Below are 15269 nucleotides of genomic sequence, written 5' to 3'. Positions count from 1 at the left end.
TCTGGCTCTCAATGAGGTGCTGAGGTTTCAAGGTTTTAATTTCATAAGCAAACATTAGGTAAAAGAACTCAAGATAACGAGTGGATTGCAGCAATATGTGCATTAAATCAAGGCTTTACAGTAAAACTTCAATCCTTTTTTTACGATTGAAATCTCAGTTAGGGATTCATTTCTTAACATGCACCTGAAGAGGACTGAGAATAAGAGATCAAATCTAATCACAGGTTAAGCTAATTTGTTTTCAAAAAGTGTGTTTTCAACATATTTTGAAGAATGTTGGTAACCAAACAGTTGTTGGTCCCAACTGTCTCCCACAGTATGGAAAAATACAATGGAAGTCAATGGGGACCAGAAACTGTTTGGTTACCAACATTCTTCAGAATATCTTCTTTTGTGTTCAACAGAAGACAGAAATTTGGTAACACTGCATTCACACTGTAACACTAATTACTGCATATTGATAGTTAGGAAGATAGTTCTTAGTTATCTTTAGCTATTGGTAGGATTAAGGCATGACGATTATGCTCATGCAAAATAAGGCATTAATATGTGCTTTATAAATACTAATAAACAGCCAATATGCATGCTAATCAGCAACTAGTTAATAGTGAATAGAGTTCAAAAGTGTTACCAGAAATTCATACAGGTTTGGAACTACTTGAGGGTGAGTAAATGATATCAGAAAGTTTATTTTGGGGTGAACTATCCCTTTAAGCAATGCAACAACCTGAATTAAAATAAAACCTAGAGCAAGAAAGTGTGGATTAGCTCTAAACACTCCTTAATTTAATTCACACTGGTGCAACTCACCATAATCGTAATTCATGTTAATCAAGACAAAAGCTAATTGTGTCAGCACAGTCTGCTCACCTCTGTTGAGGACGGCTTGTTCCCACAGGATCCTCTCCAGGTCTCTGGTCCAGTTCTCCTTCACTTCTCGACTCATTGCCTGAAGGATGTATGTGTCCTGAGACTTCCTCCTCCGAAACCAGATCTCAAAACACAGCCCGCTGTCACCAGAATTATGGGTCATACCGATGTCTGAAGTCTACGAGGGAAAGCAAAAGTGAAAGGGAAAGCCGTCTATATTTGGACCTGTTCACTGATGCCTCGTGCAGGGGTTTACCTTGAAGGATTGTTTGTAGATGTACGTGTCATTCCCAACGTCGGTTCTGCGTGTCTTGCTGAAGAGTATGAGATCCTGGAAGAGAAAGATGTGACGGTAGCATTTCTTCTTCCTGAAGGTCAACAGGAACTCGTCCTGATGGATCAGCTGGCCCTGTTCCTTCAGATTCACCTGCACACACACGCCAACAAAAGCCAACATAATTCATCTCACACAAATGAGTAGTGAGCTGAATTTGACCACCAAATCAGGCCTACATTAATGCATTCGGCAGATGCTTTTATACTAAACTGCTTTTGCATTCAGATTCCTTTTTCAGTGTCTCTTAATAACAATCAAAATGTCATCAAGTTTGTATCGAGAGGCTTGCATTCACCTTCAAAACCTATTATATCTACACTACCGGTCAAAAGTTTGGCATAATTAGGATTGTTTTGAAAGAAGTCTCTTCTGCTCACCAAAGCTGCACTTATTTGATCAAAAATAAAAACAGTAATATTGTGAAATATTATTACAATTTAAATTCCAGTCTACAGTGTCACATTATCCTTCAGAAATCATTCTGATATGCTGATTTGCTTGGGGTATAAAAGTAATACTTTTATTAATCAAGGATGCATTAAATTGATCAAAATAAAGACTTTCATAATGCTACAAAAAAAAAATTCAAGTAAATGCTGTTCTTTTGAACTTTCTGTTCATCAAAGAATCCTGAAAAATGAAATGTATCACAGTTTCCACAAAAATATTCATGTTCATATATAACATTTTTAATACGACTGGATTTGTATTTAACTTAATAATTTAATAAAATCGTAAGTTACTAATTATAATGCTTTCACTTTCACAGACATTTATACAGAGAAAGTGATCAAAGAACAGTATGACTGACTTCATCAGTAATATGTAAAAACATTACTGTTATTACTATATTTTTTGACCAAATAAATGCAGCCTTGGTGAGCAGAAGAAACGTCTTACAAAAGCTATTCCAAACTTTTGACTGGTCTGATCTTGATGTGTACAGTACTCCAAAATATCCATCATCATGTTGGGTTTTCAGATGAAGGAGACTGATGAGGAGACAGACAGTGGGATGAGAGGGAAGTGAAGCGTAGGGAGCTGCTGGGAAATGTTAAGACACAAATCATTTTCAACGAGAAGAGCAGACAGAACTGAAAAAACAACAACTCTGTGAATGTGTCATAGATAAGATGAAGCGCACGGCTAAACCTTTAAGGTTTCAGACTTTCATGTTACATAAGAGTACAGCAACTCAGCTTTCTAAGCACACACTGAGATGATGTGCAGGTGGAGGGAGTGTACTAGTTAGTGCACTTTTCTTTTTAAAGCATGCAGTCTGAAAATAAATGCATGAAATATGAAGGTATTTATCTTTCTAATTACAGGCAGTGTGTGATGTGGGCAAAACTCGCCTTCACCTCACGCCTAATCATCCTGTTCTAAAAAAATATCTCTATTTCAGTCAGCATTTAGTTAGCAAATATGTTTTGCCACATAATGCAAAACAACACACATAATAGATTTAAGGGTCAGTAAACACTACAAACATAAGTAAACACTACTGTACATTCTCTGAATAAATTATGGTGATGTTTGCCTGTGCAAGATGATGGGTGCTGCTATGGTTTTTCTAAGGTGTTTTAGTGGACTTTAGTGTTGCTATGCAGTTGCTAGGGTGTTTTACAGGCCAGAAGGATCAATCCATTCATCTATGCGATATTCTGTTCTCTAAATATTTCTTGGGTCGCTCCTTCAATCCAAGTTCAATGTATTTTACCAGGTAAGAATCATGAGCAGCACCTCTTCTCAACTTTTCAGACACTGAAGTTTAATACATCATCTCAAATTACTAACGTTCAGAATGTACAATATAGTGACGCTTGCCACGACATGCATTTTTAAATTAGAGGGTTGAAGAAGAAATGTGCCTATTCTGTAAACTAGAATGGATTTGGGGTTTTCTAATTTCTCTCACTCCAGTGTTATGTATATACACTGCAAAAAAAATAATTTTGAGATTTTGCCTTTTTTATAATGCCTATTTTTTTATAAATTGTCCAGACAACAAGAAAATGTAAGTTTATTGGCCTCAACTAAGTTGAAAGTTGAATGAACCAGTATAACTGTTGTTTCAACTCATTCATGTTGAATCAACTGCATCACAGCAAAAAAAATTAAGATACAATTTTTTTAAGGCAGCGGGGTAACAACGTTTGTACTGTTTTTTACAGTGTAGTATTTATTAATATTCTAATTAATATGTTTAAAAAACATTTTGAGATTTCATCTTATTTTTAATGTAAGTTTTAGTAATCGTATCCTTTTTATTATAATTTTTTAAAACCTTTCTTTTTAACTTTATTTTATATTAATTACTTAATTCATATTTTTTAATTAATTTAATATTTTAAAATGAGTCATTTAAAAAATAACAAATTAAAAATGGGTCATTTTAGTACTTCAACTTATTTATTTCAATTAGTTGCCAAGGCAACATGTCTAATTTAAATTTTTTTAAGTTTAATTTTTCATCTAATATTTATATTTTTTACTTTATTTCAACTTTATTTTAATTACTGAAAATGTTAATAGTTGATAGATTATGTTACTTGAAGTAATAAGCCCATTTCGAGGAATAAAATCAGAAGTATTACACTAAAAAAACTGTAACTGATTCTTCGGGTACTGAGTGTAACGATGAATGAATAATGGTCCAAAGAGAAAATCATCTTTATTTTTAAATTTTTTTTAATTGCATGAGGTACATAAAAAATGTTCACCAATTAATTAAGTATTTTTATATTAGTTTAGCATTTTCAAATACGAAACTAAGTATCTTCAACTTATTTCAGTTACTTGCCAAGGCAACATTTCAAAAAATTTTTTATCTAATATTTATATTTTACTTTATTTCAGCTTTGTTTTTAAGTACCCACGATGTGAATAGTTTTATTTAGCGATGAGGCTCACATCACAGTCCTGAAGGTCGTCCATGGCGAGCAGGTTGTTGCCGTGGCGGAGCTGGAACTGGATGATGTTCAGCGCGGTCTGTATCTCGAGCCGCTCGTGTCCCGCGTGCGCTCCGGTCTCACACTCACGCAGCATGTCCTGCAGCAGCAGCCCGTATTTACTGATGCGCTGCACCGGCTTCAGCAGATACGAGGACAGATCCATCTTATCACCCAGCAGCTGCTGCTTCTGCTGCAATTCACATCATATTACTACAATTAATAAACAGATAAAGCATCAGAATCAGCATCACACTCATAACACTTTAAACTGATGTATGTAAAGATTAAACTCATGAGTAATTGTTTAAAGAGGACATTTTATGCATCATCTTGTTTGCATGAGGAAATAGAAATATTATCATTAATGCTGTTATGACTTTTTTTTTTCAAAGTCAACACTGAATATTTGTTACAGGTGCGTCCTTTTTGGAAATGCACCTACGGTTTATGACAGAGTCGGTCAGTTCTGGCAGGTATTTCCTGATGAAATATGCTAATCATCATGCCACTCATTTCAAGTCGAATCAAACTTCTGACAAATGAAAGCTTTATCCTGAGCAGATGGATCTCCAAGAGAATGACCTCAACATTTCCCAACACAGCCGAGGCCTGTTCCAGCGCCTGTTTGCTCATTACTTTACTTTTTGTCAGATGTGTGAAATATGGCATTACCAGATAAGCTCTTTCATAATCTTCTTTTCTGAGGGAATTTTTTCCTATTATTTCTCAAGAATGAACAGAAAGGAGCTGGATAGAGATCCTTTAGGTAATACTTTAGATGCTTTTGTTGAGGGTCAAAGAATATTGAATTCATTTCATTGTATTTGTAATAAATGACATGTTATGAATGGGATTTCATTTATAAATGCATTTGTCATTAAAAATGCCTTTCTCTGTCTCGAGTCTCGTTATGCAACCGAATTAGTCATTTATGTGCTTATATCATTTCTATTCCTTTTCATTTAAAAAAAATTATGTTTGGCTAAATACATTTTAGTTTTAGTAATTTTAGTACTTTAAGGCAACATTTATAATTTTAGTTTATCTAATATTTATTTTTATATATTGTATATATTATTTGTTTAATATATTATTTATTCTTAGTTGCATTGATTTTATATTATATTAAGTTAATGCATTTAACATTTAAATGCAATTAAGCCATGCAAAAGTATTTATGTTTTATGTTGAAATTGTACATTTCTGTGTCTGTCTAAATGTAAAACAATGTCTCCATTTGAATTCATTTGAATACTAATGAAATGACCTTCAAATATCACGTTTGGATCACTTCTGGAGGAAGATCTCACCTTAAAGAACTCTCTCCCGTGATCGATGAGCAGTCTCTCGGAGCGAGGCTTGTTCTTGCTGTATAATGCGTACAGGCTGAAGTTTTCTTTCTGAGTTTGTGAGATAGTGTGAGATAGTGTTAGAATCACTGGTGCAAACAGTGGGCTTTTTGCTCCTTTCTGTGAAGACATCTGAAGTGTATCTCTGTCACACTACATGAGTGGGATGCACTTCTTCGAACAAAAAAAAAAAAAGCCCAAACAAGATCTGTATATAAATATATAACATTTCGATAACTAACACATTTTCCCTTAAACTCTGTAATGCATCCAAACATTTGACTTCAGATTTTTATTTTGTAATATTCAAGCCGTTTAAATAATATATCAGTTTGTTTTTTGATTACAGTTATGAAAATGTGCATACAAATAATATATAAGATATTTAATATTTTTAAGAAAATTGGGGAGCAATTTTGACAACAAACACATTGTCCCTCAAATTCTCTAATGCATCCAAGCATTTTACTTACTCTTTTTTTAAATATATATATATTTATTTTAATATTCATGGTTCAACTTAAACAATATATCAGTTTTTTGCCAAACATTTTCAAGCATGTTCCTTTAGATAAAAAAAAATTGTAACATCCATTGTAATATTCATGCAATTTGAATAATATCTCAGGGTTTTTTGCATTACAGTTATGAAAATGTGCATTAAAGTAATCCATTTTAAATTGATAAGAAAATGGGGGAGGACTTTGACAACAAACACATTTTCCCCTCAAATTCTAATCATTTTACTTTAGATTTTTCTTTTTAAATTGAATGCAGTGCAAATATAACAAAGTCTAAAATGATGTATAAGTACCTTGCAATTTAAATAATAAATTTTTTTGCTCAGCTATGAAAATATTTTGCAAAAATGTTCTTAACTTTCTTTTAAATAATGCAAACAAATATTAATGTTCCTAAAATTATGATATCCTAAAAATTACAAATATCTAGGCTTAAGCAAAATAGAAATTGTGCCTTATCATTTTGGGGTGAAATGCGACCTGCTTTTGGTTTTGGGTTATAAGGCTCTTTCATTAAACGTGTATTCGTTTCTGGGTTCGTTAAAGCTGCATTAATGGGTTTCTATAAAATAAAGAGTTCTTTGTGGAGCTTTGAAAGTGAAACTGTGAAACTCTTTTCAATTTTAACTGGAAACTGCGAGTGTGTCCTGCTCAGAGTGCTCACGTGTTTTAAGAAGCAGCGTCCGACGCAGAAGGGCTCCTTCAGACACAGCTCCAGCTCCTGAAGGAAGTGATGCTGGTGAAAGTCTCGCAGCTTCTCCAGGTTCCCAAAGATGCTTCCTCTCTGTCCCCGCAGGTCCTGAGGCACGTCGGGACGCTCCAGCTCCGGCATGTAGTTCTCCACCACGTACCCCAGCGCTCTCACATACTCTCTCTCCGTCTGAAGCAGCTCCTCCATGATGCACTGGAGTTTACTGTCAGGATACAGCACCAAGAAAAACATAACGCATCTCTCACTGCTGCTGTCTGACGTTGTCCCTGTTCTCTTCTATAATACTGACATCATTTACAATCACAAATACATAGCAGACAAACAGATGTATGGTAAATATTTCAATATCTGACAACCTTTTAGTGCCAGGACACATTTGTGCAGATCAGTTTAAGACATGTTTAGGAGTCTACTGATGAGTTAACATGAAGTATGCTAGTCAGGAATCATCACATTTACCCAGAAGCATATAGTATGTCTAATATACTAAAATATGTTTTCCAGTGAAAAACAGAACTAATGTCAAAGTCCTTCATATGTCAATGCAGCAAATGCATGTACATGTTTTTATGCAATAAACGAGGTGGGCGAGTATGATATATGAGTATGAGTATGTCTTACATTACAGTAATGGTATACATCCCATATGTCAAGTTAATTGTGATGGAAATAATATTATATAATATATAATGTTATAATAAAACTATTTTAATAAATATGGTTTATCATAATATTAAAACTGAATTCACAATGGAAAATATATTTGGGATATTATCATATTAAAAATGTTATTCAATATATTTCTATTATAATATTACAATTATTTAATTTTATTAATATTGAAACTATATTAAATATCATGTGGTAATGACTATAATAACTATATTTTTGGATAATATCCTATTAATGCTATTTAATTAAATGTTTTATTATAATAGTAAAGCTATTTATTTTTATAATATTAAAACTATATTAAATGGTCATGTGGTAATGATTATTTTAATTTGAATTTTACAATGGAAATATGTTAATGGATAATATAATATGAAAGCTTATTAAAAAATGTATATTTTATATTTTAATAATATTAAAACTATATTAAATAACCATGTGGAAATAATTATTTTATTCTGAATTTGTAATGAGATCTATATTTTTGTATAATATCATAATATTAAAACTATTTTATTTTATTAATATAAACACTTTACTAAATAATCATGTGGTAATGATTGTTTACTTTTTTATGGAAACTATATTTTTGGATAATAACATATTTAAATATTTAATTGAACACTGTTTTATCATACTAGTAAAAGTATTTTATTTGAATAATATTTGAAACTAATGTGTTAATGATTATTTTACTTTGAATTTGCGATGGAAAATTGATTTTGGGAAATTTGTTTTTACTATTTTACTAAATAATGTTTTATTATAATATTAAAATAGTTTTATTTTAATTATATTAATACTTTATTAAATAACCATGTGTTATAATTACATTTTGAATTTAGAATGTAAACTACATTTCTGGATCGAATTAAAGGTACAAATTAAAGGTGCTTCATCTCAGTTGATAATTTTTTTTTATTTGGAACTTGATGGGCGCAAACCAAAAGATCAGATTATTAACAGATGAATGATAAATTGCCTCTCATCCTAACTTGTCCAGCTCTGGGCTGCGTTTCTCAAAAGCATTGTGAGCTCAGATGATTGTAGAGACCATTGGTGGCAATAGTTCCATGATCTACTTAGGCTTACGATGCTTTTGGGAAACGTAGCCCTGTATCTTCACATTCGGTTCTTCATCTCTCTCATTAAAATAATGCTGCATGGCATATATGTTGTGTTTGACTCACAGTACAGTATAGCTGTGATCCAGCATACGGTCAGGCCTGCAGATGGACTCGTCCTGCGTTCGGACAAGAATAACTGATTGTGTTGCTGGTGAAATCAAGGCCTGGTGGTCAGAGCCGGTGTCACTGCTGAACGCCTCATTGATGTCGCCTTGGCTCAGTCCAGAAGCGCTGGAACAGAAGCTGTCCTGGTGAGACAGTTTAGAGCTCTGTCCATCCCATGATGCTCTGCTTGAGTCGCTCTCTTGACGGGAAGCTGCACATGTCTGGACTTTGTGCTTGACTGCAGCATTGGTTTTCCACACAGAAACATGATAGTTGGTGAATCGCAAACAAGAGCCTTCACTACGTGAGTGGACCAGCGCTTTATAATGTGGTGAACGGCTGAACTCATTGAGCCGGCCTGACTTTCTGAGATCACTGTCGCTGTGAGAGTACATCCGACGGCCATTGTGTGATGTGGAAACTTTGCCTTCACTTTGACGTCTTCCTTCCTCTTTGAGCTGGAATGACTGTTGAAGACCCTGAACATGCAGTTCCTCGTGCATGTTTTCAGTCATTATCGGATCAGAGTTTGACGACGGTGATGCTTCTCTCCTCACAGGCTCACAGTGAAGGTCGAAATGCGTCACCGTCTCATTATCACCTTGTCCGGCATGACTATTTCGAGTCTCAGTATGACCGCCAGCAGGGTTTGTTTGGGGGTCGCCTTCATTTTCTCCAAGGCTAGTTGTAATTACGCTCAGGGTCGGATCTTTCAAGTGGGCCTCATCGCGTTTCGCCGCCACACTGTCCTTTTGTGGGGATCCCAGAGGCGTTTGATTTCTATAAGAGGCCTGCAGTATCTCGGTGAGCCGCTGTCTGATGTCTCGGCATTGAGCCCAGACCGCATTCCACATCCATATCCCCTTCGGGTGCCTCTCCAGCAGCGCCGAGCTCTTGTCCTGAAAGTGCTGGGGCGAGAAGTCTTTGAAACGCTCCTCAAAAGCCTGCAATGTACTCAAGCAGGCACACACGGGAGGGTTTGTGCTCTGTATGTGTTCTAAATACTCCATACACTCTTTGACAAGAGATGAGGCCTGGAAAACAGAGAAGATGAAAGTCATTTCAGGCTATTAAATAGTTATGAATTGGAAGAGGTGGGCAGTTTGACGATTTTTTTATGTTTTTGAAAGAAGTCTCTTCTGCTCACCAAGGCTGCATTTATTCGATTAAAAATACAGTAAAATCTGTAATATTATGAAATATTATTGCAGTTTAAAATAAGTGTTTTCTATTTGAATCTATTATAAAATGTAATTTATTTCTGTGATCAAAGCTGAATTTTATTGAAACTTTTTGGAACAGTGTAGATTAATTTATTTGTTTTGGAATGGAATTTATTTAGACTATATTACATAATCATGTGGTAGTGACTAATTTATTCAATCTTAAATATATAATCAATATTATATTTTTGGATGATCCAGTGAACTAAATAATTTACAAATAAAAGGCACTTCATCTCATTTGATTATTTTCTGTTTCTTTAAAACGTAATGGACGCAAAACAAAAGATTAGATTATTCATAAATGAATGAGTTGTTGTTCCTCTTCTTAACTGGTTTGAGACACGGCCCACTTTATATCTTCACATTATGATGTTCTCATTCACACTTGTATGTAAAGTAAGCGGTCTTTCAGTCCATTGAATACAAACTCCCAACTGTTTTTTTCTATTTTACGATTGATTAAACTATTACTTTAACTTTATAAAGTCTACATGAATTAAAATTGATCCAATGTACTTTCTTAATACACACTTTTTTTTGTCCCAGGGTTCCCACAATTGTTGACTAATAATTTGTAATAACCTTTTCCATTAACTTTTCAGTTGTTTGTGATAATTGCATAAGAATTTATGCAAAATGATATCTCAACATAATTTGGATTCAGACCGATTAATCCAAATCATGCACAAATGAAAAATCACTAGGGTTTGTGAGCAGGTTTTATTTTCCCCAAGAGCAATATCATATGATTTAAATATGTTACTGCTCTGCACAATTAGAAATGTGTTTATTAACCACAAATTCCATTCGTTTTAAGATGTTTCATATTTTTTAGGGCCTGGAGAACCCAGTTTAAAATTCGGTAACACTTTATTTCGATAGTCCACTTTAGACATTCTATTAATAGTAAGTAACTTTGCAACTACATGTCAACTAGCAGTTAGTAGAGTATTAGTAGACTGTCTGCTTAATATCTTCTAACACTTTCTTTGTCAACTTATTCTACTAACCCTAAACCTACCCTAACAGTCTACTCTGAGAGTTAGTAGACATGTAGTTGCAAATTAATGAGAATTAGTTGACATGTAGTTACAAAGTTACTTATAGTTAGAAGAATGTCTAAAGTGGACTATCGAAATAAAGTGTAACCTAAAATTCTCTGATATTGCCAGGTTTTCAAGACTGCGGGAACCCTTGCTAATTACTCCGACATGTCTTTCAGTAATTCCCTCTTGTTTCACAAATAAGTACATCACACCGCAGAAGTAAAATGGGTTGCAAATGTTGCATATTGACTTTAAGAAGAAAGGGGCCGTTAATTGTCCGTGTTTGTTGACGAACCTCTTCACAGAAACGATAGAGATCGACAGATGTCTCCAGCTCGGATTTATGCTCCTCAGCTTTCAAGAGAAACCCGGTCATGTTGGTTTTGAAAGTGGTGGCGTTACAACGAAAAGCTTCAGTTTCAGGATAGTGCGTTCCTTCGCTTTTCCTCTCCACTTCCTTTATCAACGACATCCCTTTTTCTTTTTTCTCCTAGAAAAAAAGAAATTGCACACTTTATGCAATGTCTCAAAGATGTCTGGAAACCTTCACCTCTTATTATTATTTCAGACAGCACATTCCTGTACCATTTTTCAATATCTTCAACTCTGGAATTCGAACTCGAGCAGTTCACAGAAATCTATTATCCACAATCTAGTCTGATAACATTCAGGGATTCATATTATGGACCATTCATCTAGTCTGTATATTTGAGTAAATGTCTCAAGGATTCGTTACCTTGGCTTGTATAAGAACGGACTGAACGTCTTGTAGTCTCTGCTCTATTTTCAGCAGAGTTTTCTCGGTGTCATCTTTGTCCTTCTGCCATGAATGTTCCTCTGCATCACACCATTTCTGGATCTGTGAACAACATATACAACAATTAATTATACACAAGAATTAAACGAGCTGAATTTATGGTATTTATGCTCACAGAAAACACTTCAAGAGCTGCGGGACTCCAATATGAGATACTGCTGACTCCACCAGACCTCTTAAAGACATCTGTGCTACACTGCTGATCATCACTGAAAACTGTTTTCACTCATCCCTTACAGTTTACATTACATGATGGTAACACTTTACAATAAGGTTCCATTTGTTAACATTATGGACAGTTCACAGTTCAGTGACACTTTCTCCAGTGAAAAAGCCCATCCCTCTGTTGTCTGTCACATCAAAATCCACCCATATATTTATTCTGGACTGTTTACGCTTGTAAACCGTACTTGATCTGTGCATATTTCTCTCCCGATTCAGACAAAATGACTTTTTCACTGGAGAAAGCTATATAATGGATAGAGGACTCGCTTCTCCAGATGTTAACTGATGGACTGGAGTGGTGTGGATTATTGTGATGTTTTTATCAGCTGTTTGGACTCTCATTCTGACGGCACCCATTCACTGCAGAGCATCCACTCCTGAGACAGTGATGCAATGCTACATCTCTCCAAACCTGATGAAGAAACAAACTCATCTACATCTCTGATGGCCTGAGGGTGAGCACATTTTTAGAAATTTTCATTTTTGCGTGAACTGTTACTTTAATGCATGAACTAATATTAACAAAAGAGACCTTATTATAAAGTGTTACCCAAACAAATCACAAAATCATGGTTACTTACAATGCATTTTGAGAGTTTAAAAGCACACATGTGAAGCTTGTATTTTTGTTAAAGCACTAACATTAATTGTTCATTATTTTTGGATCTAGTTAATACACAGTATCTAGTTAAGCATAACAGATATAATTTCAATGAGTAGATCTTTACATGGTCATGACATGGTTGGATATAACATAATTGTAAGTCTTACTGATATCCGTTTGAATGGTGCATTTTAACATTTATTGCCTTGTCCTGTTTACTTTCATTATTTGTGCCTTACCACTATGTTTTTTAACTTAGAGCCAAAGTTATTTTCTGTAGCAAATTGTGCCACAAATGCTGTCGCACCTCAACCTTTCTTCATAACTTGCTTACAACAGCATGTCCATCCATTATCTAGACTAGCACTGACCAAACCTGAATTTCATGAAACTTTGTGTTGGTCAAAGCCGGTCTTTTCAGCCATTTCTCAAAACGTTGTCTTATAACAGCTGAGAAATTACGATCACTTTATTTAGCGCAGTGATGTTATGTTTCTCTATGAAGGTTGAGACTGTCTGCCCGTCGAACACTGGCTGATTATTCCCTGCGGCACAATGTTTGTCTTGTGTTATTTTCAGCGCTGAAGCACTTTCTGTGGGCTGCGCTTATTATCTGTCATGACGGGATGTAATGCATACTGTGCTGAGCGAGTCCTCTGCTTCTCTCAGCAGAAGAACATGTTCGAGATGTTGCAGTGACTGGTTGGATATCATCACTAGCGTGTGAACAGCTTCTTCCACCTGGTTATACAGACAAGTCACAGACTCCAGAGAGTCCCTGCAGGAGACAGAAAAGACACATAGAAGTGTTGTGTGTTCTTAGCACCTGCACAAAATGCGAATGTATTGTAAATTTCACATTTTGCTTTTAAATTAATTTATGGTAAATATGGAGTACTGGTCACCATATACTGGTCATACTTTTCCAGTTTGTGTTTCATATCATATATGGGTTCTCCAAAGGAGCTCACTGTGTGTATAAAGGCTCTTGCTGTTGGCTAAATAGGATTAACTGGCACCCAGCAGCTGTCCAAACATTATGGGCACAGCTGAGCTCTAATCATGATCAAACATGACAAACTTGAGCCTGCTGAGATTCAAACACACTGAAGGAAATACCTGAAGTCTTCAGACTGAGCAAATCGAGACTCTTCCTTCCTCATCCTGGCGAGAATAGACCCGCCTTCTCTTTGGAGGGCGACCAATCGTGTGTCTTCAAGCACCATCTCCATGGAACTCCTCTGCTCCTGGATGCAGGACTGGACATCCTGAACAACTGATTTAGTTAATTTGGGAGCACCGTTCCTCAGGAGGTCAAATTAAATAAATGAGCTTTTATATTTTGCATTTGTTTAAAATGAAGTTTGCCATTTTTGAAATTACTAAATAAAAAAATAAAATAAATAAATAAATTATCAGTATTAGAAATTGAGTAAAAATGTGAGAAATCTTTTATGGTACCACCTGTATTTTAGATCATTTTTTGTTACGTAATCGTTTACTGAACATATCTAATAGTTCTCAATGCAAAAACATGCCAATGTGCCTTTAAATAGGGATGTACAATATAACTGTACTATAACAGCTGATTTTAGAGAATTTTTGCTTTTTTAATTTATTGATATTGGCTATATTGTATATTTCATTTTGCATGCTCATTTCAATTATTTTCCACCTGTCCCGTTACCTAACACTCACTTAAAGGTCATTTTTTAAAACACTAATAATTTAATAACACTGTTAAATATAATCTCAAAAAGTATTCCTTTTTCATACTGTACATTATTACATTTGATTCTTGTATTCATTTGTAGCAATGAAAATGATTGATTGCAGTGTTTGTTTTTCCTTTTATTTAGACAAAATTGCATTGAATTGTAATATCAGACATTTCTCAGTTTTCTGACACAATATGAAAATAATTACTATTAAATTTAAATATCTGTGCATCTCTAGCTTTAATGTTAAAAAACGCAATGTGATGCACATGTGTACTGTATTCCTGGAAATTGTCAGAAATTCGCTTGCAGAATCCAAAGTTACCTTTGCGGTGTCTGTTTTTTTAACATCGAGTCTCCTGATTGCTGTCTGCAGTAATGAAGACGCTGCTTGTAGGTCGAGTTGAAAGAGAGAAAGTTTCTGAAAGACATGCAAAACACACGTTAGACAATCATCTACATACTGTGAAAGAAGGGCATCTGCTGATTATTCAGCTATTTGTTCAATAAAACATTTACGAGAACAAACCTAAAGCATGTGGCCAGCAGACAGATGGCTGAAAGTTGCATGCTAGTCATAATCAAGATGAAATGTTGTTTATAATCAGCTCACATAAGATTAGGAAAAGTCGGTTTGTTATATGTAAGTTAAAGAGCCTTTGGGTTCTCAGACCTCAACCGGACAAAACACAGAATAAATGTAAAGAGCCATTTGCTGTTGTCCAAAATGTTGTCATCCACTTCACTAGAGCAGATTGTGCAAGTTGACTTGCATCTGTTTACAAGTGTTTTAACAGCTGGTTGGACCGATGGTTTGAGAGAACACGTTCTTACAACAGAAACAAATCAAAAATGTTTAGTGAGTAAGTGGTATGACAACATAATTTTCTGCAAATGTGCTGCTATTTGTTGCATCATTTATATTGTGGGCCTTTTGCCACTTTACTGATCATAGAGAGAGAGAGAGAGAGAGAGAGAGAGAGAGA

At 34.8% G+C, this 15269-nt stretch overlaps 1 protein-coding gene across 1 annotated transcript in view; it reads right to left on the bottom strand.

The window, feature by feature from the left end:
- Window positions 1–173: 173 nt before the first annotated feature.
- The window catches only part of LOC107554860 (uncharacterized), a 31938-nt gene continuing 16842 nt past the window's right edge, over window positions 174–15269 (bottom strand). The window contains exons 9-20 of the mRNA XM_016237498.1: window positions 14609–14704; window positions 13685–13833; window positions 13205–13343; window positions 11656–11778; window positions 11215–11409; window positions 8606–9681; window positions 6696–6945; window positions 5472–5561; window positions 4121–4351; window positions 1127–1297; window positions 871–1048; window positions 174–184 (exon numbers count right to left, since the gene is read on the bottom strand). Coding sequence (XP_016092984.1) covers window positions 174–184; window positions 871–1048; window positions 1127–1297; window positions 4121–4351; window positions 5472–5561; window positions 6696–6945; window positions 8606–9681; window positions 11215–11409; window positions 11656–11778; window positions 13205–13343; window positions 13685–13833; window positions 14609–14704 — 2709 coding nt within the window. The remainder of the gene's footprint in view (window positions 185–870; window positions 1049–1126; window positions 1298–4120; window positions 4352–5471; window positions 5562–6695; window positions 6946–8605; window positions 9682–11214; window positions 11410–11655; window positions 11779–13204; window positions 13344–13684; window positions 13834–14608; window positions 14705–15269) is intronic.

Source organism: Sinocyclocheilus grahami, unplaced genomic scaffold (genome assembly GCF_001515645.1).
Source record: "Sinocyclocheilus grahami isolate Dianchi unplaced genomic scaffold, SAMN03320097.WGS_v1.1 scaffold517.1, whole genome shotgun sequence".
Lineage (NCBI taxonomy): Eukaryota > Metazoa > Chordata > Actinopteri > Cypriniformes > Cyprinidae > Sinocyclocheilus > Sinocyclocheilus grahami.
The sequence above is the reverse complement of the archived record's forward strand: the minus strand, read 5'-3'. Positions and strand labels throughout refer to the sequence as shown.